We start from the raw sequence: 17,797 nt of genomic DNA on the forward strand, positions 1-17,797 counted from the left end.
TACTGCAATATAGTGAATGGCTAAAAGAGTACTACTGCAATGTAGTGAAAGGCTGAAACAGAGCTACTACGAAGTAGTGCTAAGTGGGAAAGGAGCCTGTGTCCAAAAACGCCCTACCGATCAATGGGGAAAAAAAGGGAATGGGGGTGGTGGCCCAGCCCCTTGACCAGGTCACAGCCAGGTCAAAAAACACCCTATGCATGCCCAGGATTTAATGCAGGGGGACAGGGCACACTGCAGTGGAACCGTGCAGGAGCCACGTTTAAACAAAACAATGCACTAAAATGACTTTGCAAAAATGCACCTTTGAAAAAGGCTGTGGGGTTGCTGCGGATTGGCCACAACGTAATCTGTCATGAACGACCCCGGAGTGCTCTCACTCCGCACTAAATCAGCCGTGTATATTGGGCCTAAGCCAGGGGACTATCCCTTTAAGACTCTTCTTTCTTCAGGAAGCGGGTGGAGCCTTGAAGGGATAGTCTGGCCCAAGAGAGATAAAAAGTCCTCAGTTGAACTCCAGAAATTGTCAGAGGAAGTTGTCTGCTTGGCACTATCTATGTTTCTATAAGCCACCCTTAGACATCTATTGTGCCCCATGGGCTCCCACTCCTGGGAAGGATAGAACACCCACTCGTGTTCTACGCTGTGACCAAATGTGAGTGCCAGCCCAGAATAGTTCTGCTGTTCATAGTTATCTGCTAGCCCCAAACCAGAGTGATGTTTGGCATAATCCCAACAGCGCTCCTCTGGGGTTCCAAAGAGGAATATATCGCTACTAGCAGTAGCGATATATAGTGCAGTGAAAAGCGGGGGAGGACTTAGGGTGGCCATGTGTCCTTTTGTTTTTGTTTTTACAGAGGACAGTTCTCTATTTGAAGGGCTGCAGTAGGACCATCCTCTGTCTATTTAAAGGCGTCCTCTGTTTGAAGGGCTGTCCAGCCCAAGTCTGGTTTAAAGATAATGAACCATAAGAACAGAGTCGCAGCCATGAAGGTGCCCATCAGTAGTTGGCATCTGGACAGCAGATTGAGTAAGACACACAGGTCACCTGGTCACAGTCTTCCACGCTATGGCAAGATGAACTGTATGTCTATTTAAATTATAATTATTTCTAAATTTGCACATGTAAGTCAGCATAATTTGATGCACACTGATGTCTTCTTCTGTCCTCTTGTTTTGTTGGTGCATTTCCTCTTTTCAGCAGTTCATATGTGGCTACCCTAGTTAGCTCCCATCCCACCACACAAACACCGTCCTGGGAAAGTTCAGGGCTAGCTGTCTGGGCTACCATAGTATCTTCTTCCTTTCCACCCTTCCTGAGACCTTTTCCCTACTTTGTGTACTGGAACATACTCAGGTTTCAGGGCTGGTTGCCTCAACTCTTTCTCGAGCAACCCATTAGACAGTAGACTAAAGGGAGTGGCAGGCCTTGTGCTTCTCTACACCAGGCTGTTAAATAGCTGTTAATCTGCTATATCTACTTACGGTTTCTGGATGACCCTGTATTCCTGCTGCACTGGTTGACACCAGGCCACTGGCTTTGCTATTAGAGACAGTGGCTATTATTTGCTAAGAAACCTAATTGTGCCAGTTGCAGTTTGGGGTTTGCTTGTAAAATACTCTTGTTGCATAAAGGCCTGGCCTAGGTGGGTGGCTGTTTGGATTTTCAGATTTTCGAAAGTGAGCTGAAAATCTAGTCTATTCGGTGCTGTTCATAGCTGGATGCTGTTGTTTTTCCTGTCAGAATCTGAAGGCCAGCTGCTCAGTATGAATTTATGGGCCTGGCAGGGTTTAGCCCTGAGCAAATAATCAATATCCTCAGATATTTCAGTTGTGATAAAAGGGATTTCAGTGCCTGACATAAAGGGGATATTTTAATTCTGCTCAGAGTCTGGCAAGTGGTTGTCATGGTTTCTCAGCCTGGCATACAGAAAAGAACATTAAAAGAATTCAAAGAATGACCCGAGCTATGCAATGGAATGGAGGCGATGTTATTGAAAATGTACACAGCCTAGTGCTCAAAATACCTGTGGCAATGGGCCTTAGGAACAGCATTCTACAAATTCTGGGTACTCTTGTCCTCCAGTACTATCGGAGAATGGAAAGAACTGTTGAATGCACCAAGACGTCATCTGTGGGCCAAACAAAATGTCCTTGTAATCATGCATAGAAAAGCTATGTGTGGTAGATTTGTTTCCCTCCAGTATAAGTACGCACAGCCCTGATTCAGAATGGGACCATGGTGCTTTGGGAAGGGGGTTAAACCTTCCCTCCCACCTACCCATTTTCATCCCAAAATTCCAATTGCTGCCCACAGGGATGTTAAAAAAAAGAAAAAAATCTCCATTGGAGTCAATGGAGGGCTTTTTTTTAAAGCCCCCCACCCTGTGTGTGTGGAGGGGGGGGAGTTTCAGGACAAAAATGGATGGATGGAGGTTTAACCCCCCCCTTCCTGGAGTACCATGGTCCCAATCTAAATTGGGAGTACACGCTCTTACACTGGAGTAAGAAAACCTACCATGGATAGCTTCCCTATGTCAGGAGAGAGACAGGGGAAGTGTGACCCTGTTGATTCTCCTTGATCTCTCAGTGGCTTTCAGTGCCATTGACCATGGTATCCTTCTGGGACAACTGTCTGAGCTGGGAGGGTCAGCTCCAGAAGGTGGTGCTTGGGGAATATTGCTTGGCACCATGGATTCTCCAATATGGGGTTCCATAAGGGTCAGTTTTGTCCCCCATGCTGTTCAACATCTACATGAAACTGTTGAGTGCAGTCATCCAGAGTTTTGGAGTGTGCGCTCATCAGTATGCTGATGACACACAGCTCTATTTCTCCTTTTCATCTTCTTCAGGTGAGTCTGTGGATGTGCTGAATCAGTGCCGGGCTGCGATAATGGACTGGATGAGGGCTAATAAACTGAAGCTCAATCCAGACAAGACTGAGATCCTATTGGTGGATGGTTCTTCTGACTGGATGGGGGGTGTTCAACCTGTTCTGGATGGGGTTGCACTCCCCCTGAAGGAGCAGAGGTCCATAGGTTGGAGGTCATCTTGGAACCAACTTTGTCACTTGAGGCTCAGGTGACGTCAGTGGCACGGGGTGCCTTCTACCAACTTCGGTTGGTGTCCCAGCTGTGCTTCTACCTGGACAGCGATAACCTGGCTTTAGTTGTCTGTGCTCTGGTAACCTCCAAGTTAGATTATTGCAATGTGCTCTACATGAGGCTGCCCTTGAAGACCGTTCGGAAGCTGCAGGTCGTGCGAAATGCAGTGGCCAGATTGATAACTGGGACTAGAAGGTCTGCACATATAAGACTGGCTCTGGCCTGCTTGCACTGGCTGCCTATATGCTTCTGAGCTCAGTTCTAGGTGCTGGTTTGAACCTATAAAGCCCTACATGGCTTTGGACTGCAGTACTTGATGGCACGCCTCTCCCGAAATGAACCTACCCATACACTACATTCAGCATCTAAGGTCCTCCTCTGACGGCCTCCTCTAACGGAAGCTCAGAAGGCAGCAACAAGGGAGAGGGCCTTCTCAGTGGTGGCCCCCCATTTGTGGAAAGAGCTCCCTAATGAGGTCCACCTGCTGCCAACATTGTTATCTTTTCTGCGCCAGGTTAAGACCTCTCTCTTTCCCCATGCATTTGGCAGCACATGATTAGTTTTAATCGGTCCTGGATGTGTCTGTAGTTATGACTGACTGTTCAAAGTTATTTTTAGCTATAAGTTGTTTGTGTATATTGTCTGTGTGCTTTTATGTAAATGGCTTTTAAACTCTGTATATTGTATTTTAATGTTTTAACTTTTGTAAACTGCCCAAAGAGCCTCAGCTATGGGGCGGTATAGAAATGTAAATAATAATAATAATAATAATAATAATAATAATAATAATAATAATAATAATTTCCCTATGTGTGCTTCCAAGGATGTTTAGTTTGGCCTGGGTATTATTCTGGAAGTTAGCATTGTAGCATTATAATATTTATATCGGTCCTGTGTTCAAACATTAAGTGATATAGGTGAGTATCATGAAACCAGTGACCCCCCCAAATAGCCTCCAATCCTATACCTTCTGTCTTGGGCATGTATCATATTGGACAGAGAACAGGCCTCTATTTAAAGGCATCCTCTATTTGAAAAGCTGTGGGGTCCAAGTCCGGTTTAAAGATAAAGAACCATCTGAAGGGAGTGCAGGGGCCTTGACTTGGCCCAGCAAGAGCTAGCACCGGGCTAGATTGAGTCTCCCCACTATGGTGAGATGTGTTGCATTTCTATATAAATTGCAGTAATTACGTCTAAATTTGTGTGTATACTTGCAAATACAGTTGTTATGCAAATCTGTGTCCTCTTTTGCCCTCTTTGTGGGGGATGCATTTCAATGTGTAGGTGGCCACCTGGTATGTGCAATGTGTGTAATATATTGACGAGGCCAATAGGCAATAACAGACAATCCCAGAGTAGATAACTCAGGCCACCCCCACCCCCAAACCAGAGATCCTTCTGCCTACCCTTCACTTGAATTACAAGGGACTAGCTCAGGGGGTGTACAACCTTTGCAGCCCCAAGGGCTGCATGTTATGCCGGCTCAGGGGCCACGTGTGCACATATGCGCAAGTGTGCACACACACATATCCTGAGACAGATCCAGAGACAGATCACTCTTCCTGCTAGCAGTGGTGGGAAAAGAGCAATCTGTATGAGGATCTCTGGGAGAGGGGATGGAAAGCCTTTTCTCAATCCCACCCTCAGAGATCCTCATACAGATTGTCCTTTCCTCGCTGGAAACAGTGACCTGTATAGCTGGTAGCAATGGTACAACTGGCAGGAATTTGGTGTGTGTGGGGGGAAATACAGGTCACAGACATTGGGGGGTGGTCTGGTGTGCACAGACCCTCTTAAGTGTCTCAGTGTTCCCTATTCAGGCATAATGCGCGAGTAGAGCTACTGAGACTCTAACTACTACAGTTTACTACTCTAGATGCAGAGAGGCTGTAGGATGACTGAGACAGGGACTGCACTGCCTGCTCTCCTCATCTCTCTCATTTTTCAGTGGCCCAAGCTTCCTTTTCCTCTCACTTTCAACTGTCACAAATTCAGTCCCCTTTCTCCTCAGTCCTCTATGGCCACCCCCTGGATCAAAATGAGTTCCCCTTTGTTGAGCTGAAGCGTAGCTAGAAACACACTTAACAAAGCCCTTCTCTCCCTTCCCTGCCATAAAGATAGCTTGGGTATCTCTGTGTGTGTTTTTAAAAATATTTACTTTTTTCTAGGTATCTTAATGAACAAAGATAGATACAAAGCATGGCACTGTGGAAACTAAAAACTGGGGCTCTCTTGTTTAACATAATGAGCCTCCCCAAGGAGAAGGAAATGTGTTTATTGTGCATACCTGAATATAGCTAAAACAAACCTAAAAAAAATAAAAGGGGCACAAGGTTAGGTGAAGGAACAGGCCTTCAACAAGGCCAAGGATAAGCTTTGTACTCACATCTGGGAGGAAGGTGGGGAGTTCTATAGAACTCCAGTGAAGTTATGGAAAGAACTGGTTTCAGTGGTAGCAGTGGCTGAAATGTGAAGGAAAAAAATAAAGTCTGACATGATGTTTGCTAATATTATTTACACAGTTGTGATCTCATGCTACCTCACAAACAAGGCCAGGCCAGTGCCTGAGGTGCTCAGAGATAGATACAGTTGGGGGTAGATACAGTTGGACTGTACTTGGGATTAGGGAGCTCAGCTGAGTAAGGACCTCTCTCTTTCATTCCATCCAGGAATATATTCTGCATGTGGAAATCGTTCTGGGTTGGTATGACTGTTGGGATATGTATAGTTGGGAGGTGTTTGGGTCTAAAGGTTATGTATCACGTGGACAGAATCTTGGTAGACACCGCTTTCAAGCTACAGTTCCTCAGGGTTCCTGACCAGTTTGGACACATCCCTTTATATTGTTCTTTATATGGTGTGGGAAGGGTAGAGTTCAGTGGCAGAACACATGCATTTCATAGAAAAGGTCCCAGGTCCAATCCCTGGCATCACCCCATAGGGCAAGGGAAGACTCCTGCATAAAAACCTGGAAAGCTGCTGCCAGTCATCATAGTCCAGTCTTCCCCAACCTGGCTCCCTCCAGATGTGTTGGACTACAACTCCCATCATCCCACCTTGGACCTGATGGCTGGGGATGATGGGAGTTGTAGTCCAACCCGCCTGGAGTTAGCCAGGTTGAGGAATGATGGTGTCAGTAATACTAAGCTAGATGGTCTCACTCGGTATGAGGCAGTTATCTATGGGTTGTATCCAATATTAGTCTCATCTATTTCATGGGGTCTACACTAAGTAGGACTCACATTGGATACAACCCTATGTTCTTGGGATTTGCCAGAAATATACGGAAATTTTAAGTGGCTAGAGTAAAAAAAGAAATAATCCTGTTGCATGTAACATCCATATTCTCTTATTTATACATCCTTTGGACGTGCCTGGTGGGGCAAAATATTAACTGATTACATGTTATAATCCCTTTCAGTATTACTGTTGTTAATAATAATACGATTTCACTGGGCAATAAATGCATTAGCGAGGATGTTTCTATATACATTTTCCCCCAAAGACAGTGTAATGCCAGGGCATGAGCATCATTTTCAGCACTTGTATGGAACAGTCCCAGGGCATGGTCTCAGGACACATTTTTTTATTTATTGAAAACATATTTATGTCCTATATTTTACCACCCTATATCCTATTTAGGATTTTAAGATGGCTTACAAGCAATCGCATCCCAGTGCAAACAAGATATAAAAATCCTTAAAATCACTAAAATCATAAGTTAAAATGCTTTGGTGAACAACTATGCCAGCCTTCCCCAACCTGGTGCCCTCCAGATATGTTAGATGACAACTTCCATCATCCCCAGCCAACATGGCCAACAGTCACACTGTATTTGTCCTGGGATACAATTGCTTGTACACCATCTTGAAATGATGTAGGCTGAACTACATTGTTGCCTGTTGTCAAAAAGACTTCAACTTTGGTACCAGGCAAGCCTTTTAGGGGAGGGCATTTCATAACCGGGGCGGCACTGCTAGGAAAGCCCTTTCCTTTGACACCCAAGATGATGCAGCTAAGCAGATCTTGATCTGGTCAGTGCCTGTATGGGAAACCCCATGTGTGCCACCTTGAGCTCCGTGATGGGGAAAAAGGGAGAATATAATTATCCCCAATAAAGTAAAATAAATTGGGGAACGGATTCAAGTGACAGCTTCCTTAACCTCTTAGCAAAATACCACTTGCTTATACGCTTGGCAAAAGACACCAGTGCTGCCATTCCAGTGTTACAAATGCCATGCTTTTCGTGGCAATGAGATTAATCTATGTGCGAGGAAAAGTTAACACACGAGTGGCCCCCAACCTGTCAACTCTAATTTCTGCCTCCGCAGGACCTCTTTGGAGAAATGAAAGGGAAAATTAGGTTGGCAGGATCACTGAAAATGCATCTGTTATTGCAGATGAGGCTCTACAATGCAGTGTGAAAAGTCCTTAGGATTGTCCTATACCACTGCAGTTGCAGATGGCAGAAAGAGGCAGATACCTCTATTGGGATGAACATCTGCCACAACCATTATTATTTACAACAACAAGATTAACCAAGATCAGCTAAAATGGCAGGAAGGGAAGATCCCTTTCTCTACTCTGCTCACACTCAAGGAACTGCCCAGGTCAGTCCCTGCCCCACCATATCATACCGTTCCTGAGTACAGGCCTCTCCCCAGCCCTGAGGGACCCCTCCTCTTCATGGGTTAAAAGTGTAAGGACCGGAGCAGAACGTCACCAACAGTGGGCCTTACTTCTCCCCACGCCCTGCCTGCCTTACTGCCCCACTTGCCAGGTTGCAAGGGCTGTTAGTGTACAGAAACTTAGGAGATCTTGATCTAACCAGAGAAGAATTTCCCCAAGGATGGTTATAAAAATGCCTGTCTATGGCCAATCAGGACAGCATGAAAAAAAATTGCTCAGTGGGCCCAGCCCCCAAAAGAGCAACTAGCTGCTGCCTAGGGTAAACTTGTTAACAAGGGTGAGCAAGCAGGCTGTTCTGCTTGGTAGCTGAACAATGGGGTCGGGCCTCGACCCAAGACTTCCCGACAAAATTGTGCAATCAGCTGGGTATCCCAGTTCTCACAAAATCTCCCACCTACCCACCCCACTGCTAGGCCTCATAAAGGCAAGGACTGGGATTTCCCTGCCCTTGTGACGGAGGCCTCCAACGGAGGCATCCAGAGGGTACCTCCCTTTCCTGCTGCAGCAACCTTCTCACTTCAGTAGGGGTGTTACTGTGGGTTGAGGGGAATTTATCGGTGACTACAGCTGAGAGTCTTTGTCTAACCAAGGAGTATTTTTGCTTTTACAAATACTCAACAAAATTGCCAAAACATCAAATCATGCAAAATCTGGTCAACCTTTTGCTATACTCTTAATGGTTTTCATGATCTAAGGGTGGCCATGTGTCCTACTCTACGGAGGACCGATGAAGGGCTGTCAGAGGACAGTTGTCTATTTGAAGGTGTCCTCTATTTGGAGGACTGTCCAGTCTAAGTCCAGTTTAAAGATAAAGGCCCCTAAGCAAGGAGAGCAGGGGCCTTGAAATTGCCCATCCGTAGTGCCTAGACAGAAGACTGAGCAGGCGTGCAGATCATATAGTAGTCACGGTCCTCCTTCCTATGGTTAGATGCATTGTATTTCTATTTTAATTATAATAATTATTTTAAAATGTACATCTTTCAAAATAAATTAGCATATGCACATTTTATGCAAATGTGTGTCTTCTTTCCCCCCTCTTTTTGTGATACTTAAGTGGCCACTCTTGATCTAAATTGGAGTGATCTTATGGGAGTCAATGATTAAGCACCTTAATTAAGTACCTTTTAAGTACCTTAAGTACTTAAGTACCTTAAGTACCTTTAAGTACCTTAAGTACTTAAGATTAAGTACCTTTTATTTTAAAATGTACATCTTTCTAAATAAATTAGCATATGCACATTTTATGCAAATGTGTGTCTTCTTTCCCCCCTCTTTTTGTGATACTTAAGTGGCCACTCTTGATCTAAATTGGAGCGATCTTATGGGAGTCAATGATTAAGTACCTTAATTAAGTACCTTTTAAGTACCTTAAGTACCTTTAAGTACCTTAAGTACTTAAGATTAAGTACCTTTTATTTTAAAATGTACATCTTTCTAAATAAATTAGCATATGCACATTTTATGCAAATGTGTGTCTTCTTTCCCCCCTCTTTTTGTGATACTTAAGTGGCCACTCTTGATCTAAATTGGAGTGATCTTATGGGAGTCAATGATTAAGTACGTCAACATTAAGTAGCACTGTTTCATACTACAGGGACTAACATTGTGAATATTTTCTAGATTGACTGTGAGTGGAGCCGCTGTTGACCATTAAATGCAGTTCTAAACTTAGATCTTGGCACAAATCCCATCAAGAGGTATGGAGCAATTCAGTTTAGCTTAAATTCCCCATTTGTCCAAACAGAAATTATAGCAACCTATCTAATTGGATGAATTAAAATGGATTAGATGTATACAGTAAGCTACTTTTCAAAGTTAGTGCTATGTAAATGTTGATTGGCAATTATATAAATATGTGAAAATGTGTTTTGATGGCTCAGTTTTTCTTTTTTAAAATCACCATCTGCAGGGGCTGATCTTTTTCTGATTGTGGTGTTTTATAGAAAGATGATGATTTCAGACCTGCAATTGACCACAGACAGGCTCAAAAGTGAGAAGAAGTTCCTTAGCAACATGATTATCAAACTTATTGGGGAGAACCAGCAGCTCTTGAGAGAAAACAAGCATTTTAGAGATGAGATCAGGAGGTAAGTATTTTAGATAACAATTCTCATTTATATATCTATACCTATATCTATAATTTTTATTTAGCTCCCTCTTCTGGAGATACATTAGAAAGCGCCCTGTTGCCTTTTCTCAGGTTGGCAGAACCCAGCTAGGAGAAGAGGTGCTTCCCTTCCTAATTGTTCAGCAAATTCTGGTTCTGCTTCTATAGCTATACTTCTCCTGCTCCTGTGGTGAGGTCTTCGGGCCCTAAAAGCCTAGTAGAGCTGATGAATCTCTGCAGAGGGGGGGCTCCTGGCCAAACCACATGTGACATAGGAGACCCCAGGATGAGATCTCCTGGCATCTTTTTTTCTTCTGTTAAAAGCACTTGCCTGGTGGAGTAGATTTAGATTGGGGCCATGGTATTGAGGCAGGGGGTTAACCCTTTCCCCCTGTGTTGTGGCCCCAGTCTCAATAACCAGGTAAAACTCCTATTAGCTGTGGAGGGAACACGCATGTCTAATAGCTTCTGGGGGCAATTTAAACTGTGGAGTTGGCATGGGGGGAGGATTAACCCCCTCCACCAATGCTGCATTCCCCCCACACACACACACACATCTGCTTTTAATGAAAGTATCAAGGGTCTCCTGTTGTCATATGTAGTTTGGAAATCAGTTGAGTCTTGCATCCATGTTACATTGGAAATGGAAACACAAGAAGCCTGAATGAATGGTTTGGAGTCGACATAAGCAATGGAGATCTGAAGCACTAAAATACCATGGAAATTATTAATATTACAAGCATTTGTATTATTAGTATAAGCAGTGGAGATCTGAAGCACTCTGAACTTTAAAAAATGACTGTGCAAATGCTTGTTATTGTTATTATTACTAGTACTACAAGTATTCGTATGATTAGTCTTGGGAAGGGATAGAGTGGGTGCTATGTGACCATTGCAAATGATCAGACAGAAAGAGTGCAAAGTTTCCCCTCCCCTCTCCTGTTTTAAACCCTGGGATGCTTCTTTAAAGAATCCACTCTGCATTCATTTCTCCCAGTCTGCAGTATTCTCACCCGTTATAATATCTTATAGCCTGCAGTACCCACAGAGATATATGAAAAGAATGTTGGAGGAGATGGAGATGGAAGATGAGATCAAGACCAAGAAGCGGGCTATAAAGCATCAGCAGGAGGAGGTTGGAGACAACATTTTGATTGCTTGAAGGCCACATGGAATGCTGTTGTCCTAGGGGTGGTCAAAAGTTGGAGATACAGTCAGGGACTCACTATATTCACCCATGTACTCTGAGCAATAGTAATGGGCTGGGGACTCTCTTAAGCCAGGGGTGGGGGATGTGTGGCTCTCCAGATGTTGTTGGGCTACAACTCCTATCATCCCTCACCATTAGCTATGCTGGCTAGAGCTGATGGGAGTTGTAATCCAGTAACATCTGGAGGGCCACATGTTCCCACCTCTGCACAGTGGCCTCTTGAGATGTACACCAGGTTGGAGTTGAAATTTTCACTTAGTTTTATAAGACAATGGAAACCTATTGTTCTCCAAATGGGCAACATTTCCCTAATGGACAACATTTCCTTTTTCCATTCTAGTGGCTAGCAATCTGAGCTTCTGTGCAGCAGGGCCAGCCCGAGACATTGTGCTGCCCGAGACAGAACAGCAAATGGTGCCCCCACAAACCCAAGTCTAGGTGCATAGCATCCAAAGCCAGTCATGTTATTTTGGTACATGAGGTAGAAAATCCCAGAAGCACCTCTTCCCATCCTTCGTAGTAGAAATGCAAGAACAACACAGTAAATAACTAACAATTTTCTGCCCTTTCATGGCACCCAGAATCTGTTACCTAAGGTGACTGCTTCATTCTGCCTCATAGTAGGGCTGGTCCTGCTGTACAGGTAAATAAGTATGTAATATTGGGCGTAAAAGTCACTGCCCCATCATTAAGTCACAACAAGGCAGTATAAAATAAATGCAAAAATAGCAAATGAAATATATAAAAGAGCAGTTATTATTAAGTCTCCTAACACCCACACCAGTGCAACTAACTTAAGAACAAGAGCAGTGGAAATATATGAACTGGCATTTTAGCATAAAATTTCAGAAAAATTAATAACCCATTTCATTAGCTGTTTTAAAAATAATTTACAATTCCAAGCTATTTGTTTTAGCCTTAAGGCTAAGAAAAAATTCAATAGTTACCACTACAGTGGATGATTTTTAGTCGGTTTCAAGGAAATAATCCCATTTATTAAAATGCTGAGGGGGAGGGGTTATTATTTTGTAAAAAAGCAAAGTAAAATAAAATTGGGAAAAAGCAAAAACTAAGAAATAAGGATTCCATTGGAAAACTGATAGTTATGTCCAAAGTTAAAAGACCAAAAGAGAAAATAGAAAAGGAAAAAGAGGACAAAACTGGAGGCTACAAAGAAACCTAGTGGGAACAACAGAAAAGCCCGACAATCTCTCCTCTATGTTTAAGGAGAAGAGGTTAGTGAAAGCTAAAATCCAAAAGTACCAGGCACAGAAAAGTAGTATGTCTAAGAGAATTAAAAAATGAGCTTCTTTGTTATCCTTCCTATTATTATCATTATTAGATTTCTATAACACACCCCAATAGCTGAAGCTTCTTGGGTAGTTCACAAAACAAAACTAAAAACCTTAAAATACAAAAACATAATATAGAAACATAAAATGTTTAAAATATCTCTCTTTTGGTCTTCTCTATCTGTCTCTCTCTATGTGTATGCATGTATATGTGTGTATATCTACATCTATATATGTGTGTATATATATGTGTGTGTGCACATGTGACACACACATATACAGACACCTAAAAACTTACCCTGCAGTTCTATTGGTTATTCATTACTTCATCTTCTTGAAGATCACTATTCCCAATGATTAGTGTATATTGATTGATATCCAAGTCAAGACACTTTGTAACTAATGTTGTCTTTGATGTCTCATTTTTAATTGGGACCACTGACAAGCAGGTGTGTTATCAGAAGACTTCAGGCCCAGAGCCATATATTTTGCATGGATAATTAGAAGATTGGCAAAAATGAACCTAATAAGAGCTGTGTCTAAAAATCTAGTGTTTTAAGATCTTCTGAGGGTGCAGTCCTATCAATTGTGCTCTCGATGATTGTAAGCACCAGAAGTCAGAGGCTTACAATCGTCCTATGCAGGGTGGGAGGAGGAGCAGAGGCAATCCTCACCTGCCTGTACTCTCACCCTGCATTTTTCACAAGATGGGCTTTTTTGCCCATCTAGTAAAGGCATAATGGAATGGATGGGAAAGAGGCCGGCAGAGGCTCAGGATAGCTCATATCCTGGCCTCTCCAGTCTCCTCCCCTCCCCTCCCCGCCTACCAAAATGCCCCCTTTTCCCCCTCTCTGAGGTTGAGTTCCCAAGCTTGGAGGCTAGACAATGTGGTTCTTTCCATGCCAGCTGCAGGGGGAGGGGGGGTCGGATCTCCGTTTCTCCCTTCCAAGGTCAGAGAGCTGTCTCTGTCTTAAAAGGGCGGGGGGGGCTCTAAACAATCCTATGGCCCCTCAGACACTTTCTAAGGACCATAGGATTGATCCCTCCAAGTCTCCGCATAAGAAAAATACACCCACAGTTTTATCTCCCTGCTTATAAACAGGCAAATACCAGATAAAAGCATAGAGAAAAGATCTGGAAGTAAATGCCTTTGTTAAACTGCATATATACTCCTCAATTATGATTATTTTTTCATCCCAATTAATGTTTATCATAGCCAGCTTTAGAGATGTGAAGGCTTGGAAAAAACTGGGGGGGGGGGCGGGGAGAGGAAAAAACTGAGGAAAAAATGGAAAGATCAGGACATTTCCCCTGCCACGCCCCCAAATGTTCCAAAAATCCCTGGGGAAAACTGGGGAAAAATCAGCAGAGGTTTTAAAAAATTCTGTATTCCCACCCATTTTTTCTGGGTTCTTTTCCCAGGCCTTCACATTTCTAGCTAGCTGGTTTCTGTTCCAATTAAAAATATCAGCTCTATTTGATTAACAATCAGACCAAAATGCTTTGCCGTTAGTTTCAATTTTCACTGGGAGCTATAAAAACAGGTGTCCATTATCAGGAAAAATTATGAGTTCATGCTAGTTTTAATGAGGGCCTTCTTTGCTACCGAATTGCTAGGCTTCTTGGCCAAGTGAGACCTACCAATCATCATAAATCTGTCCAGTCTTAACATGTGCCTAAAGATGAGCACAGCTTCTCTGCTCTCAGCATCAAACTGCAAGATAGAATCATGGTTGCATTATGAACCATAGTTCAAAAATTTTAGTTCAGAGGAACCCAGAACTTCCACAAACCTTTATTTATAAACAGGTAAATCCCTGTTGTTAAGCTCCAACAACAGGGCTTTACCAGCCCAACACATGGCCTAATGCTCTGAAGATACATGATACAGTTCCATCTTTGAAACTAAGCAGTAGCCTAACAGCCATCTGAGAAGACCATGGATACCACCCTGAGCTACATGGAGGGAGGGTATGACTGAGGGGGAAACCTCATCAAACTAACCTCTGGTTCACAATTCGCCATCCATAGCTGCCAACTCTACACTTTCTTCTTAAGTTGTGGAGCTAATTTACTGAATTGGAAGATGTTCTGTACATTTAATTGATCTGCTCTCAGATCCGAGTCAAGAGTTCATGTTGGGCCTCCTTGTTCCCTACCAGAAAAGTGGTAGCAGATATGACTGTTAGGGTGGCCATATTAGGGTGGCTACCAGAGGACCATCCTCTGTCTGAAGGGCTGTCCTGCCCAATTCTGGTTTAAAGATAAAGAACCATCACAACCATTGCCCATCAACAGTTAGCAGCTAGACAGCAGACTGAACACGCAGGCACACAGGTCACCTGGTCGCAGACTTCTACATTATGGTGAGGTGTACTGTATTTCTCTTTAAATTATAGTAATTATTTCTAAATTTGCATCTATACATATAAATCAGCACATGCAAATTTCATGCAAATCAATCTATCTCTCTTTGGTGATGCATTTCCTCTTTTTTTGGTGATTCATAAGTGGTCACCCTAATGATTACACACCCATACTATGAATATAAAAAGAATCATTTCGTGGAGATGAGAGGACACCATCTGCTTCTATGAGCTGAAGTTTTCAGTATGTTTTTAAAATATGTATAATTATTTTGCTTTAAGCTGTGTGTTTCTAGATTGTGTGACTGTCAGCTTGCCAGGCATCAAGAATGTCTGCAGACAAATGTGGCTCAGAATGGACTGGCCTGCAGCGATTCCTCTCTGAACTCTGATTCAGTCACATGTCACCGTCATCTAAGCTGCGTAACATCAGCGCCATGCTTGGAGCATGAATTCCCAAGCAACGCAAAGGTATTGCATGTGGTACTGAGCAGTTTTGATTAGGTGGTTGCACCCTTTTCCTTTAGGGCATGCTCTGTTGGGAAGTTCTCCTGCACAAGCCTCAGTGAAATCAATGAAAGACGCACAAGAGCACTACCTTGCACAAATAAGAGAACCTCCTGGTGCATTGTGTCCTTGTCTTGAAGTGTGGGAAAGGCTCCAACAGGGTGGGAACATATCCTTGAATCCTCTCCAAATACAAAAACGTGTGTTGTTTTGGCTGGAAGGACATGTGCCAGTCCAATGCTGTCCTATTTGTATGAGTACAATTAAAAACACAACAGCACTAGAAATCAATGGGGAGCCCTATATTTTTCACTTTTGTTCATTTTGTTTTGCTTCCCTAGATACCTCTGGGACCACAAATTATGCTGTGGCCCTTATCTTATTCCCAAACTAGGGGAAAAGAGTGAATGTAGTCATCCCACTGCCTTTGTTTGTTCTTAGTTATATGTGGGAGGGTGGTTGCTGTTGTTGCTGTTGCTGCTGTTGTTGTTAGGATGATCTGCTATGACAAAGTTTCAAAATCTAGAACATGAAGACTTGCATAATATGATCAGCATCATGGTCCAGGTCCTTGACTTCTCATCCTCAGGGAAAGAAGTCACTGAGTAAAGAGAACAGGGAGCAGCCTTGCTTACAGAAGGACATCCTGAGGTTTCCATCTCCTTAGACCTAGTTCTTGAAGCAGGCCCCAGAGACCAGCCCCCTGTATCTGAAGGAGGCTGCATTGCCATCCTCAGATTCTGAGGACTCCAGCCATGAAGATAACAATGCACCACAGCCATTTCTGTGTCATTGCAGCCTGAGGCAACAAGGCCCCTTTAAGAGGGAAGGCTTTAGTCAGTATGGAGGTGGGGCTAACCAGCCTAAAGGAAGCCATAACCATACTTCAGGCTCATTTATTATCCACTGCTTGTTGGAGCAACTTACAGGCAAACATGTCTGGCTTCTGGTCCCAGCATCACTAGGAGCTCTCTATGGTGCTGCTCTATTTCCTGTTTCTCTGAGAAACTTGACTCCTGCATGGTTATATTCCTCCAAACTTGACTTGTCCTATGTCCTCACTGTGAACTGGAACACGTAGTGCCCAGTGATGCTAGGCCCTCATTCATGTAGGGCTCGCTGGCTGAAACAGAGCGACTGCTGGAATCTGCCATTTTATTCACCTAAGGAATTAGCTTTATTTTATCGATTGCTGTATTTATATATCCACCCCATAACAGAAGTTCTCTGGATGGCCCACATACAAACTTTAACCCATAACTGCTTCACTATAGCTATTATTCACCCAGGGTGAATAGTAAAAGGTTAACGAAGGGAATACTGGAAAGCCAGATTTTGAGAAATACAAAAAAGCAAAGGCCATCGTAGGCCAATAGCTTGATTGGTTTGGAGTAAGTTATGGGTTCCAAATCGAGTTTAACCAGGGATGCTTTAGCCCTGTTCAGGCATTTGCCTGAGGGCTTAATGTGGGTAGAGGGTCGAAGTCGGGCATGCTGGCCCCATCCGCTATGTCTCCTGGTGTGTGCACCCCACTCCCTTCAGTTCAGACCTTGTTGTCTTGAATCGCCAGGGTCTGAAAGGGAGTCCTACTACTAGTGTGCATGGCAAAATAACCCACTCTGACCCTCTACCCACCTTAAACCCTCATGCATTCACATGAACACCTGAATAGGGCTACTATGTGGCAGTGGGGTGGTGAATCTGCTCCAGGTTTCAGTCAGACCTCTAAAGGAGCTATCCAAGGTGCGAATAGGCTCCTTTAGAGTTCTGACTGAAACCCGGAGTGCATTTACCACCCCGCTGACATTGGAGCCACCGACCTCCACTGCTGTGTGGCCTTGAGCAAACTTCTTTCTCACTCTTTCTTTCACTCTCAACCTCAGTTCTCCACTAGTAAAATTGAAATAACTGTGACCTACTTCATATGGTCATCATGAATGTGTATGAGATAGATATAGCAATGCACTCTGCTCAGTTAAAACATTAAATAAATCATAAATGAATAAGAATGTATTATTGAGAAAAGAATTCAAAGAAAAGAAAAAAGAGTTTTGTTAACAATCAAGGCTGCAATCCTGCACCCAGTTATTCATGCACAATCCCCTCTGAAATCAGCTGGGCTGCAACCACTGGCAGGATTCTGTACAAAGACTGCTGCACAGATTGACTATTTTTTCTTTCCAGGAATCAAATCTTCAAAAAGCAGCAAAATATTCAGATATGGGTCAGATTTAGGCTTAACCAGACTTAGACTGGGTTTGGATGACACGATAACCCATGATGGGTTAAATAACTCCTGATGGTGTACTTAACCCATTGTGGGTTATCAGGTCATCTGTTGGGAATGTTTTAATCTATGATGGCTTATTTGTCCAAAATAACCCACTCTGATAACCCATGGTTTGCATTAGGGGTTATTTAACCCACTCTGGGTTATCATGTCATCTGGTGGACGCTGTAGGTTCTTTTGGTTGCCTACAGAGTTGTGCTGCAAGAGCGGTTCAGATCACTGCTGCTCTGCT

At 43.4% G+C, this 17,797-nt stretch overlaps 1 protein-coding gene across 1 annotated transcript in view; it reads left to right on the plus strand.

The window, feature by feature from the left end:
* The first annotated feature begins 9,740 nt into the window (after window positions 1-9,740).
* LOC146344663 (uncharacterized) overlaps window positions 9,741-17,797 on the plus strand; it is a 52,526-nt gene continuing 44,469 nt past the window's right edge. Inside the window, exons 1-2 of the mRNA XM_084859809.1 lie at window positions 9,741-9,880; window positions 10,933-11,035. Coding sequence (XP_084715935.1) covers window positions 9,741-9,880; window positions 10,933-11,035 — 243 coding nt within the window. The remainder of the gene's footprint in view (window positions 9,881-10,932; window positions 11,036-17,797) is intronic.

Source organism: Heloderma suspectum, chromosome 5 (assembly GCF_057233095.1).
Source record: "Heloderma suspectum isolate Gila_16-S chromosome 5, 16-S_ref, whole genome shotgun sequence".
In the NCBI taxonomy this organism is placed as follows: domain Eukaryota; kingdom Metazoa; phylum Chordata; class Lepidosauria; order Squamata; family Helodermatidae; genus Heloderma; species Heloderma suspectum.